This window comes from Maniola jurtina, chromosome 6 (genome assembly GCF_905333055.1).
Source record: "Maniola jurtina chromosome 6, ilManJurt1.1, whole genome shotgun sequence".
Classification (NCBI taxonomy): Eukaryota; Metazoa; Arthropoda; class Insecta; order Lepidoptera; family Nymphalidae; genus Maniola; species Maniola jurtina.
Genome location: NC_060034.1, coordinates 3873100 through 3896994, shown reverse-complemented (window position 1 = coordinate 3896994; position 23895 = coordinate 3873100). Strand labels below are relative to the sequence as shown.

The 23895-nt window shown below is 38.2% G+C and overlaps 3 protein-coding genes across 9 annotated transcripts; 1 reads left to right on the top strand and 2 right to left on the bottom strand.

Annotated features, from left to right (window-relative positions):
* Positions 1-265: 265 nt before the first annotated feature.
* On the bottom strand, positions 266-16603 carry LOC123866514 (exportin-5). Of its 5 annotated transcripts, XM_045908147.1 has the most exons (23): positions 16541-16603; positions 16245-16303; positions 15715-15860; positions 15418-15577; positions 14626-14844; positions 12129-12299; positions 11595-11759; positions 10810-10938; positions 9576-9818; positions 8824-8954; positions 7893-8034; positions 7565-7748; positions 6800-6963; positions 6384-6551; positions 5848-6043; positions 5695-5711; positions 5218-5505; positions 4554-4782; positions 4144-4292; positions 3593-3748; positions 3100-3318; positions 2523-2696; positions 266-1817 (listed from the first exon to the last, which is right to left on the bottom strand). In XM_045908147.1, exons 3-23 carry the CDS (start codon positions 15843-15845, stop codon positions 1662-1664), a joined length of 3591 nt encoding a protein of 1196 aa, XP_045764103.1. In that variant the 5' UTR covers positions 15846-15860; positions 16245-16303; positions 16541-16603; the 3' UTR covers positions 266-1661. The 5 variants fall into 5 exon arrangements, with proteins under 5 accessions (XP_045764103.1, XP_045764102.1, XP_045764104.1 ...); XM_045908146.1 differs by lacking the exon at positions 5695-5711 and having other exon boundaries at positions 5218-5504; positions 5830-6043; XM_045908148.1 differs by lacking the exon at positions 5695-5711 and having other exon boundaries at positions 5218-5504; positions 5830-6043; positions 15715-15857.
* Positions 10418-22731, top strand: LOC123866517 (POC1 centriolar protein homolog A-like). Of its 3 annotated transcripts, XM_045908153.1 has the most exons (7): positions 10418-10422; positions 17095-17263; positions 17370-17588; positions 18195-18520; positions 19468-19552; positions 20876-20995; positions 21070-21438. In XM_045908153.1, exons 2-7 carry the CDS (start codon positions 17129-17131, stop codon positions 21211-21213), a joined length of 1029 nt encoding a protein of 342 aa, XP_045764109.1. In that variant the 5' UTR covers positions 10418-10422; positions 17095-17128; the 3' UTR covers positions 21214-21438. The 3 variants fall into 3 exon arrangements, with proteins under 3 accessions (XP_045764109.1, XP_045764111.1, XP_045764108.1); XM_045908155.1 differs by lacking the exons at positions 10418-10422; positions 21070-21438 and adding an exon at positions 21470-22731 and having other exon boundaries at positions 17000-17263; XM_045908152.1 differs by lacking the exon at positions 10418-10422 and having other exon boundaries at positions 17002-17263.
* Positions 22231-23567, bottom strand: LOC123866518 (copper transport protein ATX1). The gene is made up of 2 exons (XM_045908156.1): positions 23418-23567; positions 22231-22983 (listed from the first exon to the last, which is right to left on the bottom strand). Exons 1-2 carry the CDS (start codon positions 23424-23426, stop codon positions 22774-22776), a joined length of 219 nt encoding a protein of 72 aa, XP_045764112.1. The 5' UTR covers positions 23427-23567; the 3' UTR covers positions 22231-22773.
* Positions 23568-23895: the final 328 nt, after the last annotated feature.

Below are 23895 nucleotides of genomic sequence, written 5' to 3'. Positions count from 1 at the left end.
CTTATAAAAGTGGCAGTACTGTAACATTAATTTTCCTCAAACAATTAAATGGTGTCTGTTAACGCATTGAAAATATACATACTTATAACTATTTTTAACCCCCGACCCAAAAAGGTGTTATAAGACATGTGTATCTGTCTGTGGCATCGTAGCTCCTAAACTAATGAACCGATTTTAATTTAGTTTTTTGTTTGAAAGGTGGCTTGATCGAGAGTGTTCTTAGCTATAATCCAAGAAAATCGGTTCAGCCGTTTGAAAGTTATCAGCTTTTTTCTAGTTACTATAACCGTCACTTGTCGGTGGTGTTATAAATTTTTGATTTACACTTGTACTGTATAAAAATAGTAAACGTACATTATCAGGTTCAGGAACACATACATAATTTTAACAAATCAGTATACAAACAAAGTATCAGTCAGTCAAAGTGTTAATTTCCAAAAAAAGTTGCTAAAACCAAATATATATTTTAAGCGATGTTAAAGTGCATCCAGATTATTGCGTGCAACTTTTGTTGTTTAACAATTAACATGTAGAGTATGTGGATTGTGTTGGATATAGATGCGGGCAATATGCAGTGTATGGAGCAAAGCCATATTATATTTCACGTGACACTATATAGGCGTAAATGCTGAACAATAAGACTGAGATTTATAGAGCACACTTTGACTTTGCTCAGACTTAACACTGTTTACAGACTTAAGACACTGTTTACAGACTTAAGACACTTTTTACAGACTTAAGACACTGTTAAAAGGAGACAGCGTTATGTAGCTGGTATAAATCCGTCTCGTTTTTTCGGAAACTTAAGTTTGAGCAAAGTACTCTATAGATTTCGATCTTAGACGGTTCCTTTTAGATACGAAGCGAATACACCAAAAACAAATTACGTAAAATCCATACAACTAATTTAGTTCATTAATCATATTATTTTATCAGTCAATATACGCATTACCAACACTTGGGCAAGCAAAAAGTTATCGTATCTTTTAGATACATTTTAATATAAAAATAAAAAAATCACGTTCGCATGGTTCCACATTGTTATTCTCGATCTGTTATACTATTTTCCATTCAACGTTGCGCGGCACTCCGTTAAGCCAAGCTAAAGAGTTCACAAGGTTCAAAACAACAGGTGACAGAAATGAACATTAACTTTTGTATTTCTTGACTGTGTAGATTAAGAAACCATACTTTTGAGGAGTTAAGTCACGCATTATTTATATTCCATTCACAAAAGCATACTACATGTTTAAATACTCCGATACAACCTATTAGTGCTTTTACAATTTGTATTAATTAAATCTGTATGATGGCATTAGAACTGCCTGACCACTGATTTTGAGGCGTTTGAAAAAACCTGAAAGTTAGTCTGGTGGTTCTTCTGGATTGCCTGAGAAATGAGTATGCTAAATTATTCTTAGGAACTGACTAGTAATTTGTGTGGAAATAAGATCGTTGAATTTATTAACTTAGATTTTCATACCTTCAAAGCAATCAAGTAATTATGTATCTTTTCATGACGCCATCTGTAAGATATGGGTCGATCAAATAGATAATTTGCGGAGGTCCAAAGCTAATCCATCAAATAGAAAAATAGTATAACGGAGGAGGATAAAATTTATTATTTAATTTATAAACTAGTATGCGAGGCTTGGCCGGCGCTATGTGGGCGCGTTAGTATTGAAAAGCTTCTCTAGCCCGGCGCCCTCGGCCGAGTCCACCGCGCTCCGCGGCTTTTCCTTCGGTGTGTTCATGGTAGGCAGGTCCAGAATGAACACCTCTTTCTTGAACAGCTGGCCAACGTTTCGCCCGATCAACTGTGAAAGAACACAACTTTACATGATGGTGATCAGTATTATGAGTCTCAAAGTGCAGTTACACTTTTCTGACAATTATAAACTAACTTAGAAGCAAACCCTTAATTTACTATTTTTTTGTAATTTATTAGACAAACATTAAACGCAAGGTTACCTCTAGTACTTATTAACATTATACTATTCATTCCCAAAAATTTAAGCGTCGAGAAACGCCCAATAGAAGCGAAGCTTCGTCACATTTTTCGGTGAAAGTAATTTCGACCGGACCGGACTCGTTCGTTGCAGTGCAGTGCAGTTCAGTAAAAGAAGTTGTAATTTCGTGTGTCTCGGGGTAACTTAATGTCTCGGTACGGGGTATTTCATAGTAACGTTTTCATTCATTTTATACCCTGGCGGCGGGCCGCTAAGCGCAACGCATACCTATAGAGTGGAATGGAGCTGAAACCCGGGGTATTTTTTTCTTTAAACTCAACTTTATTTTGACATGTCACTCACTCATGTTTATCTCACTGTAAAAAATGTTTCTGCAAATAAAAATCTTGAATCTTAAATCATGACTTTCAATCTGTGTTATTCATTGTGCCAATATCAACTGTATTTCATAGTAAATAAAGCTGAGTTTTAGTTTTTATCAAAAGAAACTTTCAATAAAACACAGCCTCTTCAACTCGTGGTGGCGGCGCTGTGTGGGTGCACGCAACTCACCCTCGACGTGATCTTCTTGAAGAGGTCTCGCTTGCTCTTGTCGATCTTGGCGGGCTTGTTGGTATTGGCGGCGAGCTTCTCGTCGAGCCTCTGCAGGTCGTGCGCGTCCACGTCCGGAATAGCGCGCAGCACCGCCGCGACGTTCGGGAACCGTGGCCGTAGCGCTTCATACGTCTACAAACAAACCACGTGGAATCAGACCCTCACACCTCGTGCAAGTGCTAACAACAAGCCACGCCACTTCACGAAATTGGGCGAGCTACGCTCACATTAGCAAAAATTAAGTCGTGGGGGGACGGCCGTCAGAAGCACAAATTTTTCAGAGAAAATAGTTTTGCCCAGACTAGAAAATCAAAATGGCCGCCATTTATCGAAATTCGGAACTCGAATGGTCGAATCAGTTATGCTATACCATATCTGCAGAATAAAGTTAGTACAGCGTTCTCTGTTTTGTATGGGATTATGACGTAACAGAGAGTAGGAAGACAGGGTCTATAGTATGGCTGAAATAGAGCGCACTTTGACTTTGCTTAGGCTTAAGTTTCAGTTAAAACGAGAAAGATCTCAGCCTACGTACCTGTACAGCGAGTGCCAGTAACGCAGCCTGGTTGGCCTCGTGCTGTCCGTGCAGCCGCAGCGCGTGCAGCACGGCCGCCAAGGCACCGGCGGCCTCGCCCGCGCCCAGCGCACAGCCGCCGGCTTCGTGCGCGGAGATGGCCGCTCGTAAGGCGGGCAAAGCCAGCGCGCACGCGCGTAACGATGACGTCGAGTCGTTCCAAGTCAACGCGCGGAGTATCTGGACAGTGGACAATATATACAGCATGTATAATGATAACTGGTTCTTTTCGGTGGGCAACGAAATAACTACGTCAGCAAATTCCAACACTACAGTAATAGAAACTGCCTGTACTGAAAGTACACATAAATAATAATTTAAATAATAAATTAGGTGTTTTATGTGATATTTCAGGCATAATATTTTATTCAAAACAAAATCGCGCGCAGTTGAATCAAATGAAAATGAGTCCGGCTAGGAACTATTTGCTTTTGGATTTTCGAATGTCACTTACAGTATGTAAGACAGCGGGTCCAGCGACAGGGTCAGCTAGTATGATGGCGCCCAGTTCGGACACCTGTTCCGGAGCTCGGCCCGGGTTGGTGGGCGGAGTCTCTTCCTCCATGTCCGTGCACGGCTCTGTGCTCACGCCACCTTCCACTAGAGACACCTATACCAACAATAATGCAAATGTAAATCAAGCACTTCAGTGACCACCGCTTTTAAGGTGTTTGATTGTAGCTGAAACTTGCTATGGTTGTTCTTTTGCACTATTTGAGTATGGCTTATAAAAAATCAAATTTTCCGGAACAAAAAGTATTATATATCCATTCCCAGGATTCAAGCTACATCCTTGCCAAGTGTGAAATCGGTTCAAGGGTTAAGTGTGAAGAAGTAACTAGAGTTACTTTCGCATTTAAAATTATAAATGGGTAAGTATATTTACGGCTTCACTGAGACGATATCTTGTGAAAAACCTAAAGAATTACCTCCTCACTGCCACCCTCCCGTAATTTGCACTCTTTGCCAGGAATCGTCTCAGTCAAGCGGTACAGCTACACATACCTTCAACAGCTCCAGGTGTTCCCTGGTGAGGTGTCGCACGAGCATGTCCTCCAGCACCTCCTGCGACTCGCTGCCGCCCTCCTCCTCCAGCTTGCCCGACTCGTACAGCGACGTCACGTACTCCCAGCGCTGGTTCAAGTGGACCAGCACTGCAACACACACATTTCACGTCCAGTCTCAGTTGGAAAGGTTTCTTGCCAGACCAAAATATGCAGAAAAAATATTTTCAAACAGTACTTAAATGTGGAATTAAAGAATCGATGGACAAGACGATAGCTTTAATATACTTGACTGTCCGCTCAAATAAAGAATGAGATTAGAAATAATTAGGATCAAGTATATGCAATGTTCAATAAATAACAATATTTCCACATTTTTGGTCCTTTGAGTCGAATAATTATGGTAAGTACTTATGGGAGCGAGGTGTCGCATCAGCGGCAGGGCTACATCGGCATAATGCGCGGGAGGGCAGTGCAGCATTAGCGGCCTCAGCGCCGCCCGCAGCACGCGTCGCAGCCAATGGTCGGGCAGGGTCTCCGGCGCCGCCAGGAGCGACAGCGCGAGGGCTTCGGCAAGATTCGCCACCCCGAACAACTCGCGACCCAGCGACGCTGCCGCCGCGCCCACTAGCCCACACACCTGTAGTCAATGTGGAAGTTTTCATATCGGATGTGGATGGTAAAAAGGTAATGCTGATCGCGTCAGAATTGAAGCTGCTCAAATATAAGATACTTATCTATCTGAACTAAACATAAAAGTTCGGACTGAAGCAGCAAACTAACAAAATATGACTCAAGCGAAATTCTCATAGCGTATATCCACTAAAGTTACAGCTTTAGGTTCAAAGGTTGTGGCACTGCATGTAAAATTTATTGGTTTAAGAGTGGCTAAGTCAATGTTTAACACCTCAGAAATGACGGCGACAAAATTGTGGGTGTCTGTAGATAGTGTCTGCATGGTAGATATTGTGTGGTATGAGATTCTTTTCACCCTTCCTTCCCGTTTTTGAGACACAAGAAAGAAAAATCCATCAAAATCCTACACAGTGATGCAATAATAAAAGCTCATACGTACATTTTCGTGCAGCGTATGCAACAGATTCTGCATGCGGTCTTGAGGAGTGGCCACGGGTGTGGGCGGAGCATCGTCCCTCAAGCCCAGTAAGTTCCGCCTTTCAGCGGGCGGCGGTTGCAGCGCGCGCGCATGCGCCGGGTGTCGCAGCGAGGCCGCTTGAGGCGAGTGTAGCTCGTGTAGCGCCCGCGCGAGGGACAAGGCGGCCGGGAACAGCGGTAGCACGTGAGCGCCGCACGGGTTCCGCCATACTGGGTTGCCGGATGGAGTTACGCCCGCGCTAAACCCACCTGGCGACAAATACGAAATTTTTAAACCTTTTTTATGTTTGCTTGTAACTGCAACATAAGGTTTCTCAGACTGCATTTCCAAATGAATATCCAACATTTTAAACATGATCCAGATTTCTTTAAACCTCAGCTCACCTCACGGTAGTCAAAAGTCAATCACCTAATGATTCCGCGATATAACTCTAAATAAACGTGAAGCCTTATCAGATTTCGCTCTTTAGAAAATTATTATCAGAATACTTTCCGATAAATAAAATTATTAATTATTTAATCTGTTTAATAATTAGTTAATAATTAATAATTGCCGAAATAAATAAGTACATACCACGTGAAGCCTTATCGGGGTCAGCAGGAACTTGCGTACGTTTCACAACCCCCAAAGTGAGGGTAAGGGCGTGGAGTAAGGTCCGCCTTGCTTGTGCCTTTTCAGGGTCGTCGTCAGAGGCTGGGGAGTCTAGTCCGACCAGCCGAGCCAACCCTGCGGCTGACTGTAAATGTGGACTGAGGGCTGCCCACCGCTCTCTGCAGTCACCGAGAACCTAATCAACAAAAATACTTTTTTGTGAGGAGTTACTATACGTATTTTAAAATGGAGCTATTCCACTCTGAAGAAATTAGATTTAGATTAATTTATTTGTAGTGAACGCAGCATGCATCCATCCAGACATTTCTAGCATATAACATTATACAACCAGGTCGTCTGGTGGGGGGTAGTAAATAGTGATGCCGAGTAGAAACTGATCACGGATATGGGTTTAATGAAACTACCATCCACACCCGAGTTAACCCGCTTCCATCTAAGACTGCATAGTCACTTACCATCAGGTGAGATTGCAGTCAGTTGCAGAGCTTGTATCATCATAAAAAAAAGCGCCATACCTGAGCAACTAGGGCGCTCTGCCGCTCGTAGCAACAGAAGTGGTTGGAGACCAGCAACAGAGCTTCCTGCAACGTGACACTCTCCAAGGCGCTGAGGTCGGGGCGCGCGAGCGTGTTCTGACACAGCTCGTGAAGGCGCCCGAACACGGGCAGCAACAGCAACGGGTACTGGAAACAACACATAAATCATACTTGAAGCAAGGCATAAAACCTACTGGATACGAGACTAACAAATCTATATGAACCTCGCGGGAATGCTTTGATTTTCCGGGATAAAAAGTAGCCCTTTCCCGGAATGTGAGCTAGTTCTGTACCAAATTCCATTAAAATCGGTTAAACTGTTGGACCGTAAAAGGCTAGCAGACAGACAGACAGACAGGCACACTTTCGCATTTATAATATATGGATAGTCTTACTTTGGAGCCGAGTCTGACGAGTAGGCTGGCGGCGTGCCTGCGAACATTCTTCACGTTCCGCGAGCTGCGGTCCTCGGAGGCCGTGCCCTCGTACACCAGGGCCGCGAAGATCTTGTCCAGCACGCGCGGCAGCAGCTCCGCGCCCGCCGACCCCACGCCTGGCCCTGACAACCAATAAATAGATATCCCGTATCCTATGCGCAAAACTCAAAACTGATATAATAAAAACGGGCCGAATTGAGAACCTCTTCCATTTTGAAAGTTAAAAATTGAAGATTATTTCAACTTATAAATAAAGGGTATAACCAGAACGCTAGCAAAAACTAAGCTTTATTATACTACCTTACCATAATTAAATGCCAATAACCATTTGCCCTATCTTTTAGTTTTAGTATTTTCCAAACCCGCATTGTACAGCGACGCGACATTGACTTCGAGTGACCTAGTCACGGAACGTACGTTGACCTCCAGTGTCAGTCAGTTTTGTTTGCCATATATTGTGAAGTTTAAAACAATATTTTTTTTCGTAGTTTTATTATGGTATCTTAACAGTGGCCATCTGTACTATCACCGGTCTTCGTTCTTACTAGCGTTCTGGTTACACCCTGTATGTCTGTCGGCTAAATTCACGTGTTAGTCGGAGTGTGCCCGACTAGTTTCGAACCCGTTCACGATCCTTTTTCAATGGTCCTCTATGTTCTATCATTTGATAATGTAACTACTAAGAATGACATCTAGATTCTATCATGTTTTTTACAATCCTACCTGCAAGTTGGCTGTAAGCACAGCTGAGGAACACGAAGAGCGCGGATATGAAGGACAGGAGAAGTGACAATATCAGCGGAGCCCGAGGTTCCGTAGCCACGCAACGTTGCAACAGTCTTAGCCCCTCCGCTACGTTGGGACGAGGTTCTGCTTGGAGTAAACGAGATAGCACTACCTCGAGAACCTACAAACAAAACATCATTAGGTATCCTATCCTACTAATATTATAAAATAACTGATGCCCGCGAGTTCGTCAGGACTTCGAGGAACCGTAAAGCCGTAGCCGTTTAGTAGCCGTAAATTCTTCAAACAAAAACACCTTCATTACCTGAGCTAATGCTTCCCACTCCACGTGTAAGGGATGTGTGACGTCCAGCTGCAATGGGCACGAGTCCACTTTGTCCAGAGCCGTCTGTGTCCATTGTTCCACGTACGACCACGTCACTAGCGGCGCGGCCGTCATGCAATACCTGCAACCAACATTGAACTAAATATACAGGACAGCTATATTCCGAACAAAAGTCGTGTTCCACAATGCTGTCAAACCAAACATTACTAAAGCCTGGGCTAAAAAGGCATGATCTCAAGCTAAAATATCAATCGGCATAATCAAATTCTTGAAATACATTTAAGCCAATAGAGTTGCGCACATTACAAGCCAATTATCCAAGGATGTAGTATAATGTCCAGATCAATAAAATAATTTAAGATAAGACAATCATTTAAAGAACAAAGATAAATGATATTATAGGCGCATCATTAAAAATGCGAAAGTGTGTGTCTATCTGTCTGCTAGCTTTCACGGGCCATCCATTTAACCGATTCTGATGTGGTACATACATAGGCTACTTTTTATCTCGGAAAATTAAAGAGCCAAGTACAGTACAAGAAAAAATATCAGCAAACATAAACTTTAGTTTCTTAAAAAAAAATGAATGCTGATAATGATGTTTAAATTCAACACCTAAATTAGAACCGTTTTTCCCCCGAAGGGTAAAAAAGGCTTGAGTGACGTGTTGATGGCCGCCGCGCGCTGCCTAGCTAGGCATTCCATTCATTCATAACAGACAAGGACAGGTATAGTCAAGACATCACGGATTTACCTAGTGTGCGAAAGAGATAGAGGGTGTTGACGACGGATATTGGAAGGGTAATCTCATATGTGGTTCAAGCCTAGGCTCGAACACCTAAATAAATTTTTCTTGCTGATAGGTTATCATGTGGTGTTTAATAGATAGGAACAAGATTATGATACTAACCTGAAACTCTCCAATATCTCTGTTCTGCAGCGGTTGAAGAAGATGGCGAACTCCTGTTCGCTGTCGTAGTCCATGCAGGCGTACGACACTGCGTCGTTGACGCCGCTCACTCGCGACGACGGGTACGTCACCTGACACCGAACAATACGGGTGACGCTTACTAGTCTAATCAACTACTTTTTAGGGTTCCATACCTCAGGGAAAAACGGAACCCTTATAGGATCACTTTATTGTCTGTCTGCCTGTCGTGTCTGTCAAAAAACCTATAAGCTACTTCCTCTTGACCTAGAATCATGAAATTTGGCAGGTAGGTAGGTCTTATAGCACAAGTAAAGGAAAAAATCCGAAAACCTCGAATTTGTCGATAAATCACAAAATAAAAATGTGTACATGAACAAATAATTATTAGCAGATTTTACGAATTTTGGAAGACTCTGTATTTAATAATTACTAAGAAGTAATTTATTTTTGACACAGACACCAATCCCAATTATCAAAATCTATTGTAAAGACTGTATCTGCTCTTCTTTAATGCCTGGACAGCATATCGCCCATTTTTGTTATTCACACATACAGAAATTACGCCTTCACATTTCTAGCATCGAAAGCAAAGTAAATTGAACTATACCACGATGTAAATACGTCAGTTTTTACAAAAACGCGCACTGGTACTTCACTAGTTATATTGCGCGGCGACAAGCTTGGCCCGGGAATAATAATGGTATAAGCAGTTGGTTTTAGGGTTAACTCACCTTCAAAACTTTAGGTGCTGCAGCTTGGAGCCAACGTGGCACCATGGCCAACACATGTGGCAACTTGGAGATCTGCTCGTGTTTGAGGAAGGCCAGCCACATAGAGTTGGCCGTATGCGCCAACGTGAGGGACGGATGTGATGATAACAGTAGCATGGTCTCCAACAGCAGTGGTAACCAGGTTTCAGTGTTGGTTGCAAAGTTCCACAGTGATGTGAGTTGTTGAGCCAATCCCGCGAGGACCTGTGGGTAACAAACAAATAATAAAATAAAAAAGGAAGAGTGAATAGACGCCTTTAAGGCAAGTGCGCTCCGCTCCACATAAGGCTCCTCCTACCGTTTGGTGAGATTAGATTCAAGGCTCAAGCCCAAGCCTGTAATGCTGGAGGGGGAGGTGGGGATGATTAGGTAGATGAGGGGAGATGGGGGAAGGTGGTGAGAGATGGGGTAAATGTGGGGGAGTTAGAGGATCCATTAAATATGTCACATTTTCACAGTTCTAGAGCCCCTTCCCATGTATTTGTTACATTTGCGTATCAATCTGTTATAACGTCATTGTTTACGTCCCCTTCACGACATGGATGGGCTTACCTATTCTATTAAATAATTTTGAATGTGTCATAAACAAATTATAAAGCTTACTCATGAAATATTTTACACGACCTGAAGCTCACGTCTTCGACGTTGATTTAGAATATTTGACAATCTTGAGGGATCTCAATTTTTTTATTACCCGACTACAGCAAAGCCGAAAGGAAGGGTTATGATTTTAGTTTAGGAAAAGTATTCTATATCTACCACAGGATGCAAGCTCTGTACCTGCCCAGACTGTTTTAGTAGTTGAGCCGTGAACATGCAACAGATATTGAATTATTGTTATGTATGAATAATTAAAACCCTGAATACATGACTTTCAACACAGATAGCGAATTCTTACTATTTATCTTTTAGATATCATGAAAAATCACCTGTCACATGAAACTTGAAGACAAACCTGTGAGAGGGACTTCGTCTGTGTTGGTGTTAGCTGGCGGGCGTGCTCTGCCTTTTTGCAGTGTTTTTTTTTTTGTTAAAACTAACTGGAAAGCGCTCTAAAGGGTGGCCGTGCGTATATCGGCGAGTGCCGACACAGACAGGGTCCATACTTGTATAGTTTAATTAACTTGTTACAAATAACTACAAACTTGACATTGGCTAATCTTTGTAAAGCCAGACGAAAGAGAGAAAAAAAAACCTGTGAGAGCTTCTTCAGGAACAAGTAGTGAGGCTCATCAACCGCGCCAATGCTCTGCAGCGCCGCGCGGTGGATGTACGAGATGGCATTCTCGCTGAACAGTATCATCAACGGCTTGCGCTCCTTTGTCTGCATTTACAACATTCACTTCAATTAATTTACTTGTAGGACATTAAGTGATATTGTGATAGTAAATAGAATAACCGATTGAGTTTGCTGTGGGCTTCTTTTCAGACCAGGAAGCGTCTGAAACCCTCGTAGCCTTAGTTTTAAGTTTACGTAATTATCACCATTACATCTTTAATGCTGCTTTGTTTATTTACTGGCACAGGTTTTACAGAATTACATACAGAATATGAATCTTCAGCGCAAGCGAAACGAGCTCCACAATTTATTTAGGTAATAATATATAATCCATACATGACATACATACGTTTCCTGCAGAGCTGTAGACATTAAAAATATAATACATCATAGGTGCCAATAAAGAAATGAATTCAAAATAGAAATCATTAATTCAATCTCACTTACACAGTCTACCTGCGTTAGTGTGTGAGTGCGACTTTCTTTTCGATTCATGGCATAATATTGTATATTAAATCTTTGAAAAGAGCAACCGCCGAGTTTCTTGCTGGTTCTTCTCGATAGGAAAGGCATTCCGAACCATTGGTAGATGCTTTTGACGATTCAAAAGAACTTGTAAAAGTCTAATTGAATAAAAATATTTTGAATTTTGAATTTTTGAATTCATTTCTTTATTACTATTTTTTATAAATGGAACTCACAGAGCCCTTCCTATTGACGATCTGGAGCAGACACTCGGCAGCGGGCAGTTGGAAGGCGTCGTCGCTGAGCAGGATGCAGAGGATCTCCAGCAGCCTGCCGTTGTTGCTCACCACATGATTGGTGGACACCCACTCCACAAACCCTGTCAGGGTGAGTAGCACCACCTAGAAAGAGCTTGGGGGTGAAAAGTAATAGAAACAAAAGTTTTCTAATAAGTGATTAACTAGATAGGACCAAGATTTCAAGTCAGTTTTTAGTTTGGTCCTAGAACTTTTTAGAAACATCAGTTTGTGAAACTCCCACTTTTGTGGCGCTAATTCAAAAATTACTTTTAGCAGAAAGGGATGACAATGCATTAAGCTATACAAGCATAACCTAATATCCTGATGAGATGTAAATTTTATCATAATTATTTCAGAATCACACTAAGCAGAAGTTTACACAAAGCAGTTTTGAATAATAGGTTTCTTAGTTCTTGATTATATAAAATGCAAGTTCCTGCTAAGTCTCTAATGTCACACAATGTCTCCTACCTGCACAACTCGGCCATTGCTCGCCGCTGCGCCGTAGTCCCCAGCTGCGGTCTTCTCTCTAAACTCCTGAACATGCAACTCAATGAGGCGCATGAAGAACGCAAATATCTCAGCCATGTTGCTTGTCAGAGCCTGGTATATGTCCTTGCGTCGCTGATGTTGTTCTAATGTCTGTTGGTGTAAGGTATTTGAGGATACAAACATGTTACTATGCGAAACGGGCAACCACAGAGTTTCTTGCTGGTTTTTCTTGCTAGAAAAGGCATAGGCTATAGTGTTGGGATAAAGGTGTTCCTGTTATTATTAAAAACTAGCTGACCACCGCAACTTCATCCGCGAGGATTTAGGTTTTTCAAAATCCTGTAGGCACTCTTTGATGTTCCGGGACAAAAAGTTGCTTAAGTGTTAATCCAGGGTATAATCTATTTCCATTCCGAATATCAGCCAAATCTGTTCAGTAGTTTTTGCGTGAAAGAGTAACAAACACACACGTACATACACACAAAGGAGAATGCCCATGGACAGTACTCTCACAAGAAGCATTGTACCTTAAATTTTTTATTCTTTTATTAAAGCTAAAATAAAAACATAATTTCTCACAAAGTTTCATGAATATTTGTTTTGGGATTATTTTTTTCGTAAATAAAAGTGTTTTTAAACTTCCGGCTGTTATGTAAGCCATTATTGTAGTTAGTTTTAACTTTTAATTTTTATCCCCTTCAGGAAAGGCAAAGGTCGTAGACCATGCAGCCTGGTAAGAAGCAATTATTGTAGTTATTTACTGATTGCCATTCATTTGTCACAAAAGTACTGAGAAGGGATGTCCATTTTTAAAAATGATATTATTGTTTGTTATATCGATTATCTAGGTCTACGATATCGATTTTTTTAATTTGAGTTTTGTTACTCTGAATTGTTAGTATTATTTTTAGAGCCTATTTTTACTGTGAATAATATTATCTTTATTTTTACCGCATTTATGATTTTTTAACCCTCTGAAATGCGGAGTAATTAATAACACATTTTAATGTAGGTACTTACATAATTCGAAGAAAATTAGTTGTTGAAAGTCGAATCGATTTATTTTTATCGGCAAGAGTACATAGCCCCAGTCTATACTGTCTATGTTTGAGACGCCTAGCGATATATAGACGCCATATTTTTTGTTTGTTTAGATTCTATTTAGTATGTTTTTATTTCGGTTTGTGTATGTTACGCGCCGAGTTGAGTAGCTATAGGACTTTGCTCATAGCAGAATGAATTATCCAGTACAGTGGTAATTAGCCACAGCCAAAGCCTCCCACTAGATGTATTATATTCTGGTCTCATAAAGCTAGGTATCCAACCATCATCATTATCAACCGCTAGACGTCCACGACTGGACATAGGTCTCTTGTTGAGACTTCCACAGACCACGGCCTTGTGCCGCCTGAATCCAGCCGCTTCTTGCGACTCGTTGTCTTTCCACCTAGTGAGGGGTCTTTCAACGCTGCGCTTTCTGCTACGAGGTAGTGATGCCAACACTTTTGGGACCCAAACGCCTATCGTTTTTTCGAACTATGTGTCCTGCAAATTGCCACCTTCTGTATCCAATACGGATGATATATTATTTCCTAATTACTATCCAATCATTCATACTAATTATTACTACAGAACATGTAGAGTTCTGTCATCGGTGTTAATCGTGTAGGTCAGCGATGTACCTATATATGAACGGGTACTAGGTATGTAAGTATTCGTAAAATAAAATGCTATATTTTTCATTCTCTGCTATCAGTCGAATACCTACTCGACTATTTTGTTTAAAAAAATCTGAAACCGACTGTTTTATTAAGCCTTTAAAGATCCTTTCTTACTTTTTAGCTGGACCTAACCTCAAAATATTGTAATTTTTTATGGTTAATATTTCGGAAATGCAGAAACCGTTTTCACTAATTTTTTCTACAAATATTCTGATGATGTCATTGAACAGATAGAACTTGATTTGATGGTGATACAAAAATCTTGAAGACAGTACATTTGTTCATACTTGAATGGGCATTGTCTTTTCGGATTTATAATATTAGTGTGATAATGTAATTGTCAAAAACATAACAATGTCAATATTTAGAATGCAGCACCTTTTGTACCAATGATATTTTTGAATGAGGGATATGAGAGTCACCTGTTAAATCTTGACAGAAGTCAATCAGACTTTACCTCACAAGATTTACGCATACACTAGATGACTAGAATGTCCATACAAACATTCGATAACATACTATGTACAATTTAAAACATCGTAGAGAAAAATCAATTCTATGAACTCACTAGATAAGCGTGTTCTTCAAACTGACGAGCGGGCAGACGCGGCGGCCCGCTGCCCGCTCTCTATACCACTCGGCATTAAGCGTTTGGTCTACACGCTGGCCGCCTCGCTGCACGCACCCACTCCCAGCTGCAGGCTGCAGACTTACAGGTACAGGGTAAGGTAAAATCAAAGTTTGGGTATACTCACTTGTAATGTAGCAACATCCTCCACTAATCTCAGGAACACGTGCAGCACAATCTGAGTGTGCAGATGGCCCCTACTGCAAGCGTCACTTAGCTCAGCAAGCAAAGTGGACCACTGCTGGGGCCACTCGCGTTTTATCATCTCAACTATCACTCTAGCTAGTGCATCATTCAAGTGGCCTATTTCCCAACCACCCATGTTCAGGAGTTTCATAGCATTTTCCTAGAATAAAAAAAAATTTAAACATATTAAAAAAAAAGTAATGAATTGACTGACTAATCAACACCCAGCGCAAACCCTTAGTCCTGGAAAGCTGAAATTTTGCACAAAGGTTTGCTTTATAATGTAGACAGTGAAAAGGCAGCATTCATCCTTTTCACGGAAGTGAAGCTGCAGGCTGTTGAGAGTTTTAAATTATAGATAAAGAACCTGATAGCAGATTATGTAAATGAATTTAAAAAAAAAATTGTTAAACTTGGAGAAGCAAGTAAACTTGATTTCTTTCTATAAAAAAATTTGTCTCATTGTCATGAGTTAGTAACAATTTCTTCATATTGATTTTACTGTAGTTGTAGTGTAATCTGTAGTGTTCCATTTAACTTTGTACCTATAAAAAATAAGAAAATTAACTGCTATAATATAAAAATGGAAGGATCTGAGAGCCTGATGCATTATGAATTATTATTATTCCTTGAAAATCCTTACTAATATATGTTTTATGGAAAGGGGTCACAACATACTTGCACAAATACACACATTAGATAATATGACACATGCATAAAAGAAGAATGTAACCTTAATGAATATCTTCTCAGCCTGACTAATATGTGTCCATCTGTACTTGACAGTATGCTCCATCAACTGCAGACCAAAATGCTTCACCACTGGTGAATATTGGGGCCCGCTGGCCAGTAGCAAGCCTGCCTGCGCACACCATGGTGAGTTGTCCTTGAAACTAAAACAAAAAACATTTCCATACATTACTATTATTCTTGATGACTTTCTAAGGCCCAGATTTTGATATATTATGTACAGTTCAATGTACATAGGGACTTATTAGAATATAACAAAGTATGCAAGTCAAAAGTTTACCTCTCACAGGCAGTATAAGCTTGTTTCCTTGCTTCGTGCGCCACAGTGGGATTGAGAGTCAACTCCACTGCATTACTCAGCTCATCTGCAATGAGAGCTACCTCCCTCTCACCAAACGCCCCAACATTCATGGTAGCTTATTATTGCTTTAAAATAAAACAATTTTGTTACACAAATATATTTTTAAACTGGCTGCACAGCTCTGGCTTGTTGGCATTAATAATATTTTTGAATCTCTTATAATACTGTAATTTATTGCCAATTTTAGATGAAATTATTATAAGAAATAGCATCCATTTTTGATGCTTGAATTTGTGAATATGTATCTTTGATAAATAAAATTAATCAATATTAAAATTATTCAACTATTAAAGTAGCATAAGATGTTAGTTGAATTTAATTTTATTATGCATTAATAATTCGGCTCGTCTTTTGTATCTTATTTTATACTAACAACAAAGTAAGTTACTGATGAAATACTTGTTATGATTATTTATTATACTTGTAAACAATAAAGTTTAAATACTTACCTACTTGTTCGATTCAATTATCCCTTGTGATTTTTTACTTCATATTACTCGTTTTGTTGCTGTAATTAAATGATAAAATTTTCAAGGTTTTAAGAATTCTAAACTCTCAAGGAACATATTCTATGGCATACACCCGGTGTTGGTCATGCAAAACTATATAATAAAACTCTAAATCACATATTTTAGAATCAGAACCATTTCTTGATAATTATTTTAAAATGTAGAATTTATATTTTAGATTTGAAATTGCAATTTTCAGGACTATTTATGAAATCAAAATTCAAAACAAAAAATACCTCGTGTGGCACAAAAATCGGAGAATATTTGCCATAGACAATTTTCCTTTTTTTTTCAAAAACAAAACGCAAACGCACTTAGCATTTTTGACTCAGCCAGAAAAATAAATTAGATGTAAAAAATTGTCTACGGCGATTTGTTGGTTTCTGTTAATGAACGCGCCTCATGCTCGTGACAAACAGCAAACAGCAAGCTCTTTTTGACGGATTTTTGCGCAAGCTTGCCAGCCTTCCGATTGGCAGGCAAGCCATCTGTGGTGTTTGCTGCTGTATGTTTGCATATTATTCAGTGTTCAAAATATTCTATGGTTGTTTGCACAAGCACAAGCGTGAAGCGCATCTAAAAGATCTTGTCCGGATTCGTGGTCTGTGAGATCTATAAGTACCTATATCTGGCGTTGGCATTTGTTTATGGTTTTGTTTGTTTGTTTCACGAAGGTTTCACGTTTGACGTTTGTTTCGTTTGTTTTGAATTTTTGTCAACATTCAATTCAGCGGCACGCAGTTTCAGTTGGAAATGCATGTTTCAAAAAGAATTAATTTAGTTTAATAAGATTAGAATTTAATTTAAATACATTTGTAACAGAAATGGATGGAAATACTTTGTGTCTAGATCCGTCTTTGGAAAAACAACTTACAGGCCATCGCAACAGTGTAACAGCTTTATTTTATAATCGCAATGAAAGACAATTGGCTAGTAGCTCACTGGACAATAGTATCTTGGTAAATATTCTTCGAGGAAGCTTTTAATTGCCCTTCTTGTTGTAAAATATAGTTTTTTGCTATTAATTTTTAAATGCTAGCGAAGTGATTTGTTTGTGTTTTATAGCTATGGGACCTACGTGGTACCATGAAAAGCTATAGATTCCAAGGCCACGAAGAAGCAGTAATGGATGTAACGTTTTCACCGTCAGGGAAGTATATGGCTTCTGCATCCAGAGACAAAACAGTCAGGATATGGGTGCCAACCGTCACAGGCAGTACAGGAATGTTTAAGGCACATTCACAAACTGTACGTTCTGTTCAATATAGTCCTGATGGAACTAAGGTAAGATTGTTTATTTTTTCTTAAGAACCATTTTAGTCTTTTTTCAATGCCAAGCATTATAACCACACCTCACGAACAGTAGCAGTGCAGTCTAAAATATCAGTCTAACTTGGAAGAGGTATGGCAGTTTTAATAACAGTTTCTTTTTATTTAGGTACCTATCTGTGAAACATTTTTCCTTAAATGTTGTTTCTTTAAACTAAATTTTAAGACTGCTTTTGCACAGACCACCTCTGTCATAGAAAAGAGGGGATAATATATTGTGTTAAATAATAATCCACAGGTTTTACAGGCAAATAAGTAATCAGGCTATACATAACCCACTCTCCTAAGTTATTGACTTACAATACTTTCCTTCATAGAGTAAAATCATAAAGTTTATTTAATAGCAAAAAAAATGCCTGCAAGTTTGTCCATGAAGATTTAGGTTTTTAAAAATCATGTAGAAACTTTGATTTTCCAGGATATTAAGTTGCCTCCGTCCTTCCCACTTAGGTAGACACACTTTTGCATTTCAGATTACTAAACTTACCATAATATAAGTACATAATAAAATATAGCTTTTAATAATATTCATTGCTGATATTAATTGTAATATATTTACAGATAATAACAGCTTCAGATGATAAGATAATAAAAATATGGTCTGGTGATAAACATAAATTCTTAGCCTCCTTCGTAGGCCACACAAACTGGGTGAGACGAGCATCTATGTCCAGTGACGGCTCAGTTATAGCATCATGTTCTGATGATAAGACTACCAGACTATGGAACCCAGACACAGCAGAATGCATACATACATACAAGGACCAGAATAGTCATGGAATGTATTTAGCTTGGCACCCATCTAGCTGTTATGTTGCTGTGGGTACATCAAAAGGCAATGTAAAACTATATGACATAAGAACACATAATCTTGTTCAATATTACAGGTAAAAGTTGTATAATTTATTATTAGTGTCCAATCTAAGGTTGATCTGGCCTAAGCTGATTAATTTGCTATTTTCACAACCTTCAGCAGTAGCCAAAAGAACCCTAAGAACATCCTAGAAGTGAATGCAGTAGTTTTTTTGTTGACTGTTGAATTGTTTAAATTGTCCTTTATAACAACACTCGCCTCCTCGTCGCGTCAACTTTTTTATTGCGCTCTCGCGAATTCGTGACAGTTCTTTCAATTTTGGCGCTAGAAACATTCGACTTCGGCCAAAACATTGGAGTTTTATGTTGGCATATAAAGTATATTATTTATTTCATCAAATGATATACTTAAATATATTGCTCGCTCCAGCGATGCGCGGGGCTGCAATGGCTTGTATAGTATGGAATATTATTGTAAATTTAACAATTGAAAAGAGCAACCGCCGAGTTTCTTGCTGGTTCTTCTCTGTAGGAACAGCATTCAGAACCAGTGGTAAATTATTTTGCGATTCAAAAGCACTTGTTAAAGTTTATTTGAATAAAAATATATTCTATTCTATATTCTATTCTGACCTCGTTTTATTAGGGTTCCATACCCAAAAGGTGCCAACGGAACTCTATTGATAGCCTCTGTTGTCCGTCTGTTCATCTGTCTGTCTGTCACTCGGCTGTATGGCATGAACCATAATAGGTAGAGACTTAAAATTTTCACAGAATGTGTAATACCGCTATAATAACAAATACTAACTTAAAAACGGCCACCATGACAATTAAAAAATATTAAAGTGTAAATAAAAGTATGAGGTGCTTGGTGTGCAAGTCTGACTCACACATGATCTGTTGTTTTTACATAAGTAAAATTTATGTATTTGCCTTCAGTAGCACAATACTACAGATATATTTATACTTTGTAGATTGTTTTTACAGTTGGCATTATTAATATGTCCCAATGTTGTTTCAGTGTACACAATGATGCAGTCACACAAATAGCATTTCATCCCAGTGGGAGTTACATATTGACTGCAAGTAAAGATGGTAAAATGAAGGTGAGATATACTTAATCCATTCATATGTATAAAAAGACTTGTCTTAACTGACTGATTGATTGATTGGTATTTGAACTTCATTTATAAAGGACATCATTCATTTTGGACCAAAAAATGAAAGTGCCGGCCAGAAAAAAAAAGTACGATATTCGGATAGAATACATAATTTCTATCATTTTTTACTATGACTTCCAATCTGTGCGCACAATGGTTACGTCGTAATAACATAAAAAATATTTTTTTTTTTTTTAATTCTTAGGTGATAAAAAAGGTTGGAGTGTCATCATAATATAAAAAATATTGTATTATTAACATCACATCGGGACATGACACTCTAGTCCACATTTTGCCAGCCATTTGTACTATTTCATCTTCCCATCTTTTTAGAGGTCTGCCCTTTTTTCTTTTAGCCCATCTGGGTTACCAAGATGTTATTATTTTTGTCCATTTGTCTGGCCCTCTCAAAACATGTCCGGCCCACTTCCATTTCAATTTTTTAGTTTTATAATATGTTACATCAGTAACACCTGTCATTTTTCTCAACTACTTGTTTTCTATTTTTTCTATCATTTTCTTCCCAATCATACTCCTCTCCATAGCCCTCTGCCCAACTTCCAGCATACTTGTATGAGCTTTTGTTAGTGCCCAAGTTTGGCACCCATATGTTAGAATGGGTAGAATGCATGTATTAAATAGTTTTCTTTTGGTATTTCTTTAAAGGACCAGAGTCTTTTCCAGGCATTGCCAATTTTTTTTTGTATATCTTTGGTTGTTATATAGTATATTGGTTATTACCACTGATTTTAAGCAGGAATTAAGGTTAATCTTGTCTATTTCTTCCATCGCCATCACACCTTGCCAGAGCGTTTCTTTCTTAGTTAGTAATGTTGCCCTTACCTTGTAATACCGATCAAACAAAATAAATGCTGTTTAGTACTTGATAAATATTTTTTATTTTTATGACTAAATATTTTTTTCCAACACTATTCATCAACCTTACCACTGTGTTTTAGTATCAAGTATTATATCATAACGATATCCATGCTTTTAATAGTGACACTCCAACCTTATTATCACAAAAGGATTTTTTTAATTATTTTATTACGACGTAACCATTGGGCGCACAGATTGGACGTCATAGTAAAAAATGTTAGGAATTGTGTACTCTATCCGATTATAGTACTTTTTCTTTTTGGCCGGCACTTTCATTTTTTGGTCCAAACATGTATGAAACGTGAATGATGTCCTTTATTTTATAAATGAAGGATACATTATAATTTAATTTAAGTTTATGTAATTATAATACGAAGAATATATTTTCAGATATTAGATCTATTGGAGGGGCATCCAATATTCACTCTGTCTGGTCATAGTGGCGGAGTGAATGCTGTTACTTTTTCTCCAAGTGGGCAATTCTTTGCTTCAGCTGGTGATGACAAAATGGTTAGTGTTTTTTTAAAAAGGATTTGTGCAACTATTTAACAATTGCAAGTCAGTTAATTAGTCTTTATTTCCAGGTATCTTTGTGGAAAACGAATTTCACTGAACTTGGGGATATAAAAGAGAATGTCGAAGATAACTCAGTAACTCATAAACCTCCAAATACCAAAGTTAGTGAAAAGAAAAGAATAAAAGGTTTAGGTCATCCAAGATGGAAATAGTGATAAGAAGAAATAGTATTGTAGTAGTAAAGAGTAGTTATACCAGTAGATAGCTAGAAGCAGGCAATTTTAATGTTTATAAAACACAATGTAACTGATACTTTTGTTTAGGACCAATCATTGGAATGTACCAAGATAAAGTACACTTTAGCTATTCAGAAACTAGACTTCAGAGAGAATTGTAATCTCACTAGGAACATGTTACATGAAATTAATTATATAAAATAATAAAACTCATGTTAATCCACCTCGATAGGGTGTGAAGATGTGGTATCACTGTTATCACAGCAAAAGGTATCCTGTGACAAATTTTGTTCATATTGATAATGCAGTAGAAATTACAAATGATTCTGTAAGAAATGCAAGTTTCCATGAAGGAGTCCCTAATGCTAATAGTACTACTATAGAGTCAATACGGCAAAGCGAATATCACAGCTCCTCAAGACCTAATTCACAGAATCTAAATAGAAATTCACAATGTCATGGTGAGTGTCAGTCGACTGAATGCTCTGCACACAGTGTGGGGCACATAAGTCATATTCCTCGCACTCCACCAACTCCAGGCACTTATACTATTCCAAAAATTTTCAATAAATCAATTGGAACAGAGAAACAAGATGAAGGTATTTTTGGTATGATCAAACTTGGGGATAATGATGTGTGTTACACAAGTGGAAATATAGAGTGGGTGGGTCGGAAGAGAAGTTTTCCCATCAATAGTGGCTTTAAAATACTTAGTCAAAGCAATGAACAGCATGAGTCTGTTGTAAAAAAAGTAAGAAGACTAAACGCCACTTATACAAGTGGTGTGGATAAAATAAGAGAGTGTGATTGTGCTGATGTGTTGCCAACTGTGAATGCAATTGTTGATCACTTGAATGCACTCCATGAAGCTGTAGACCTTGTTGATTTAAGGCTTAATACTTTAGAAGACGCTGCCAGCAAGAATGATTAGAATTAATTTATTGACAATTTGTGATATTTTATTAATGTAAATGAAGTAATTGAAAAATAAAGTATTTATTATTAAAAAATATATTTTCTTAAAAATTCGATACCTTAGTCTCATAAGCCTAATTGTATCAGAGCTGCGATTTATTTTAATGATTAAATAACAAACAATATATGCAAATAAGCAAAATGTAACAATATTATTTATCAATCACTTAGGTAAACAACCAATAAAAAGATTAGTTAATATACAAAGATATCTTGTAGGTGTACTTTTTAGGGCTTCTGTTTCATATTCTCCTGTAGAAGAACTGTTATTAAAAGTCTGCAATTTTTATAATGTAAAATATAGTACAAAAATCTTGAAGTTAATACTGGCCATTGCTCAAGATAATAACTATTTGAATTTCGGATAATCATGACTAAAGTTTGTCTTAAATTTTGGAAGATGGTAGAGTAAAGTGCCAGTGGTTTTGGAGTTTTTTTTTAATATTTTTGCAGCACATTTCAGTAAAAGATCCTTTAAAGTTTATCTTATCATATTCACATATTCATATCACATTCCTGCCCATCTGAATACAAAGTTACATCTGCTTATTAGTTTTTTTTTTATTGTGTGCCAACATAGCTGGTTTTTTTCCCTGTTTTCTTTATAACTTCAAGTAGCTGATCTGCACTAAGTGTTGATGTTACAGACACTTTCTGTTCAGGTAATGAGATAGAGACACTGTCCACACCTTGACCTTTTAATCTTCCAAGCACCCTGTCCACAGCTCCAGAGCATCCTTCGCAGGTCATCTCAACATTGAATATGTGTGTCTGAAAAATATTTTAAGTAAGTAATTATTTTAAGTGATAATTACCAAATTTAAGCATCAAATATGGTCAACATAAAAACAAGAAATAGCAAACAATGCATTTTCAGTACAGACATGCTTTTCAGTAATAGCATCAACCGACTTTCTTCGAAGAATTTGCAGCACAGTAATACTTGTTGCATTTGGAAACCACATTTTGAAATAACCACAGCTGTGTGCTACAACTTGGCTACAACACTGTTTGGATATTTCTATCTGTTATCCATACCGTTTTCAGTGCACGTGAAATTACCATATTTAAGTTGTAAACTGATAAAATGAAGGCTAACTTAGCTAAAATAAGGCCAATTTATTCGTTTTATCATTTACATGGGTTCATAATTTTACTATAGCACATTAATGTTAAAAAAACATTTTAACTTAGAAGGAACTTACCGTAGACATTGTGATGGGGGTACTTGAATTACTAAATTAAAATCAGATAATGTAGAGTGATAAGTGCAACTTTATCAATTTAGATAAAAAGATAGGTATCTCACAAAAATGTAAACGTAAGACAACTCCGGTGCATTGACCTTTTGACATTCTTTGACATTGACATTTGTTCTGGGTATCGCACACCAATGAGTGCTTTTTTTAACTGGATTTACGGCTCTGGAGTCTAGCTCTTTTGAGCCTCCAAGCTCAAACCTCAGAATAAGCAACAAGGGCACAAACCAAAGCAACATCCTTCTTCTTAGCCATTAAAAAGGTTATAGAATGTAAAAGATTTATTTTTTTATTTTTAAAGCTACCCAGTTTCCCTCCGACTTAATTCTCTTTTCTAGGCTATGGTCAAAGATTATTGTTCTAGGGTAGTTCATCTGTGGCAACGAATACAGACCAGCAACGAGCTTGATTCCCTGTATTTATA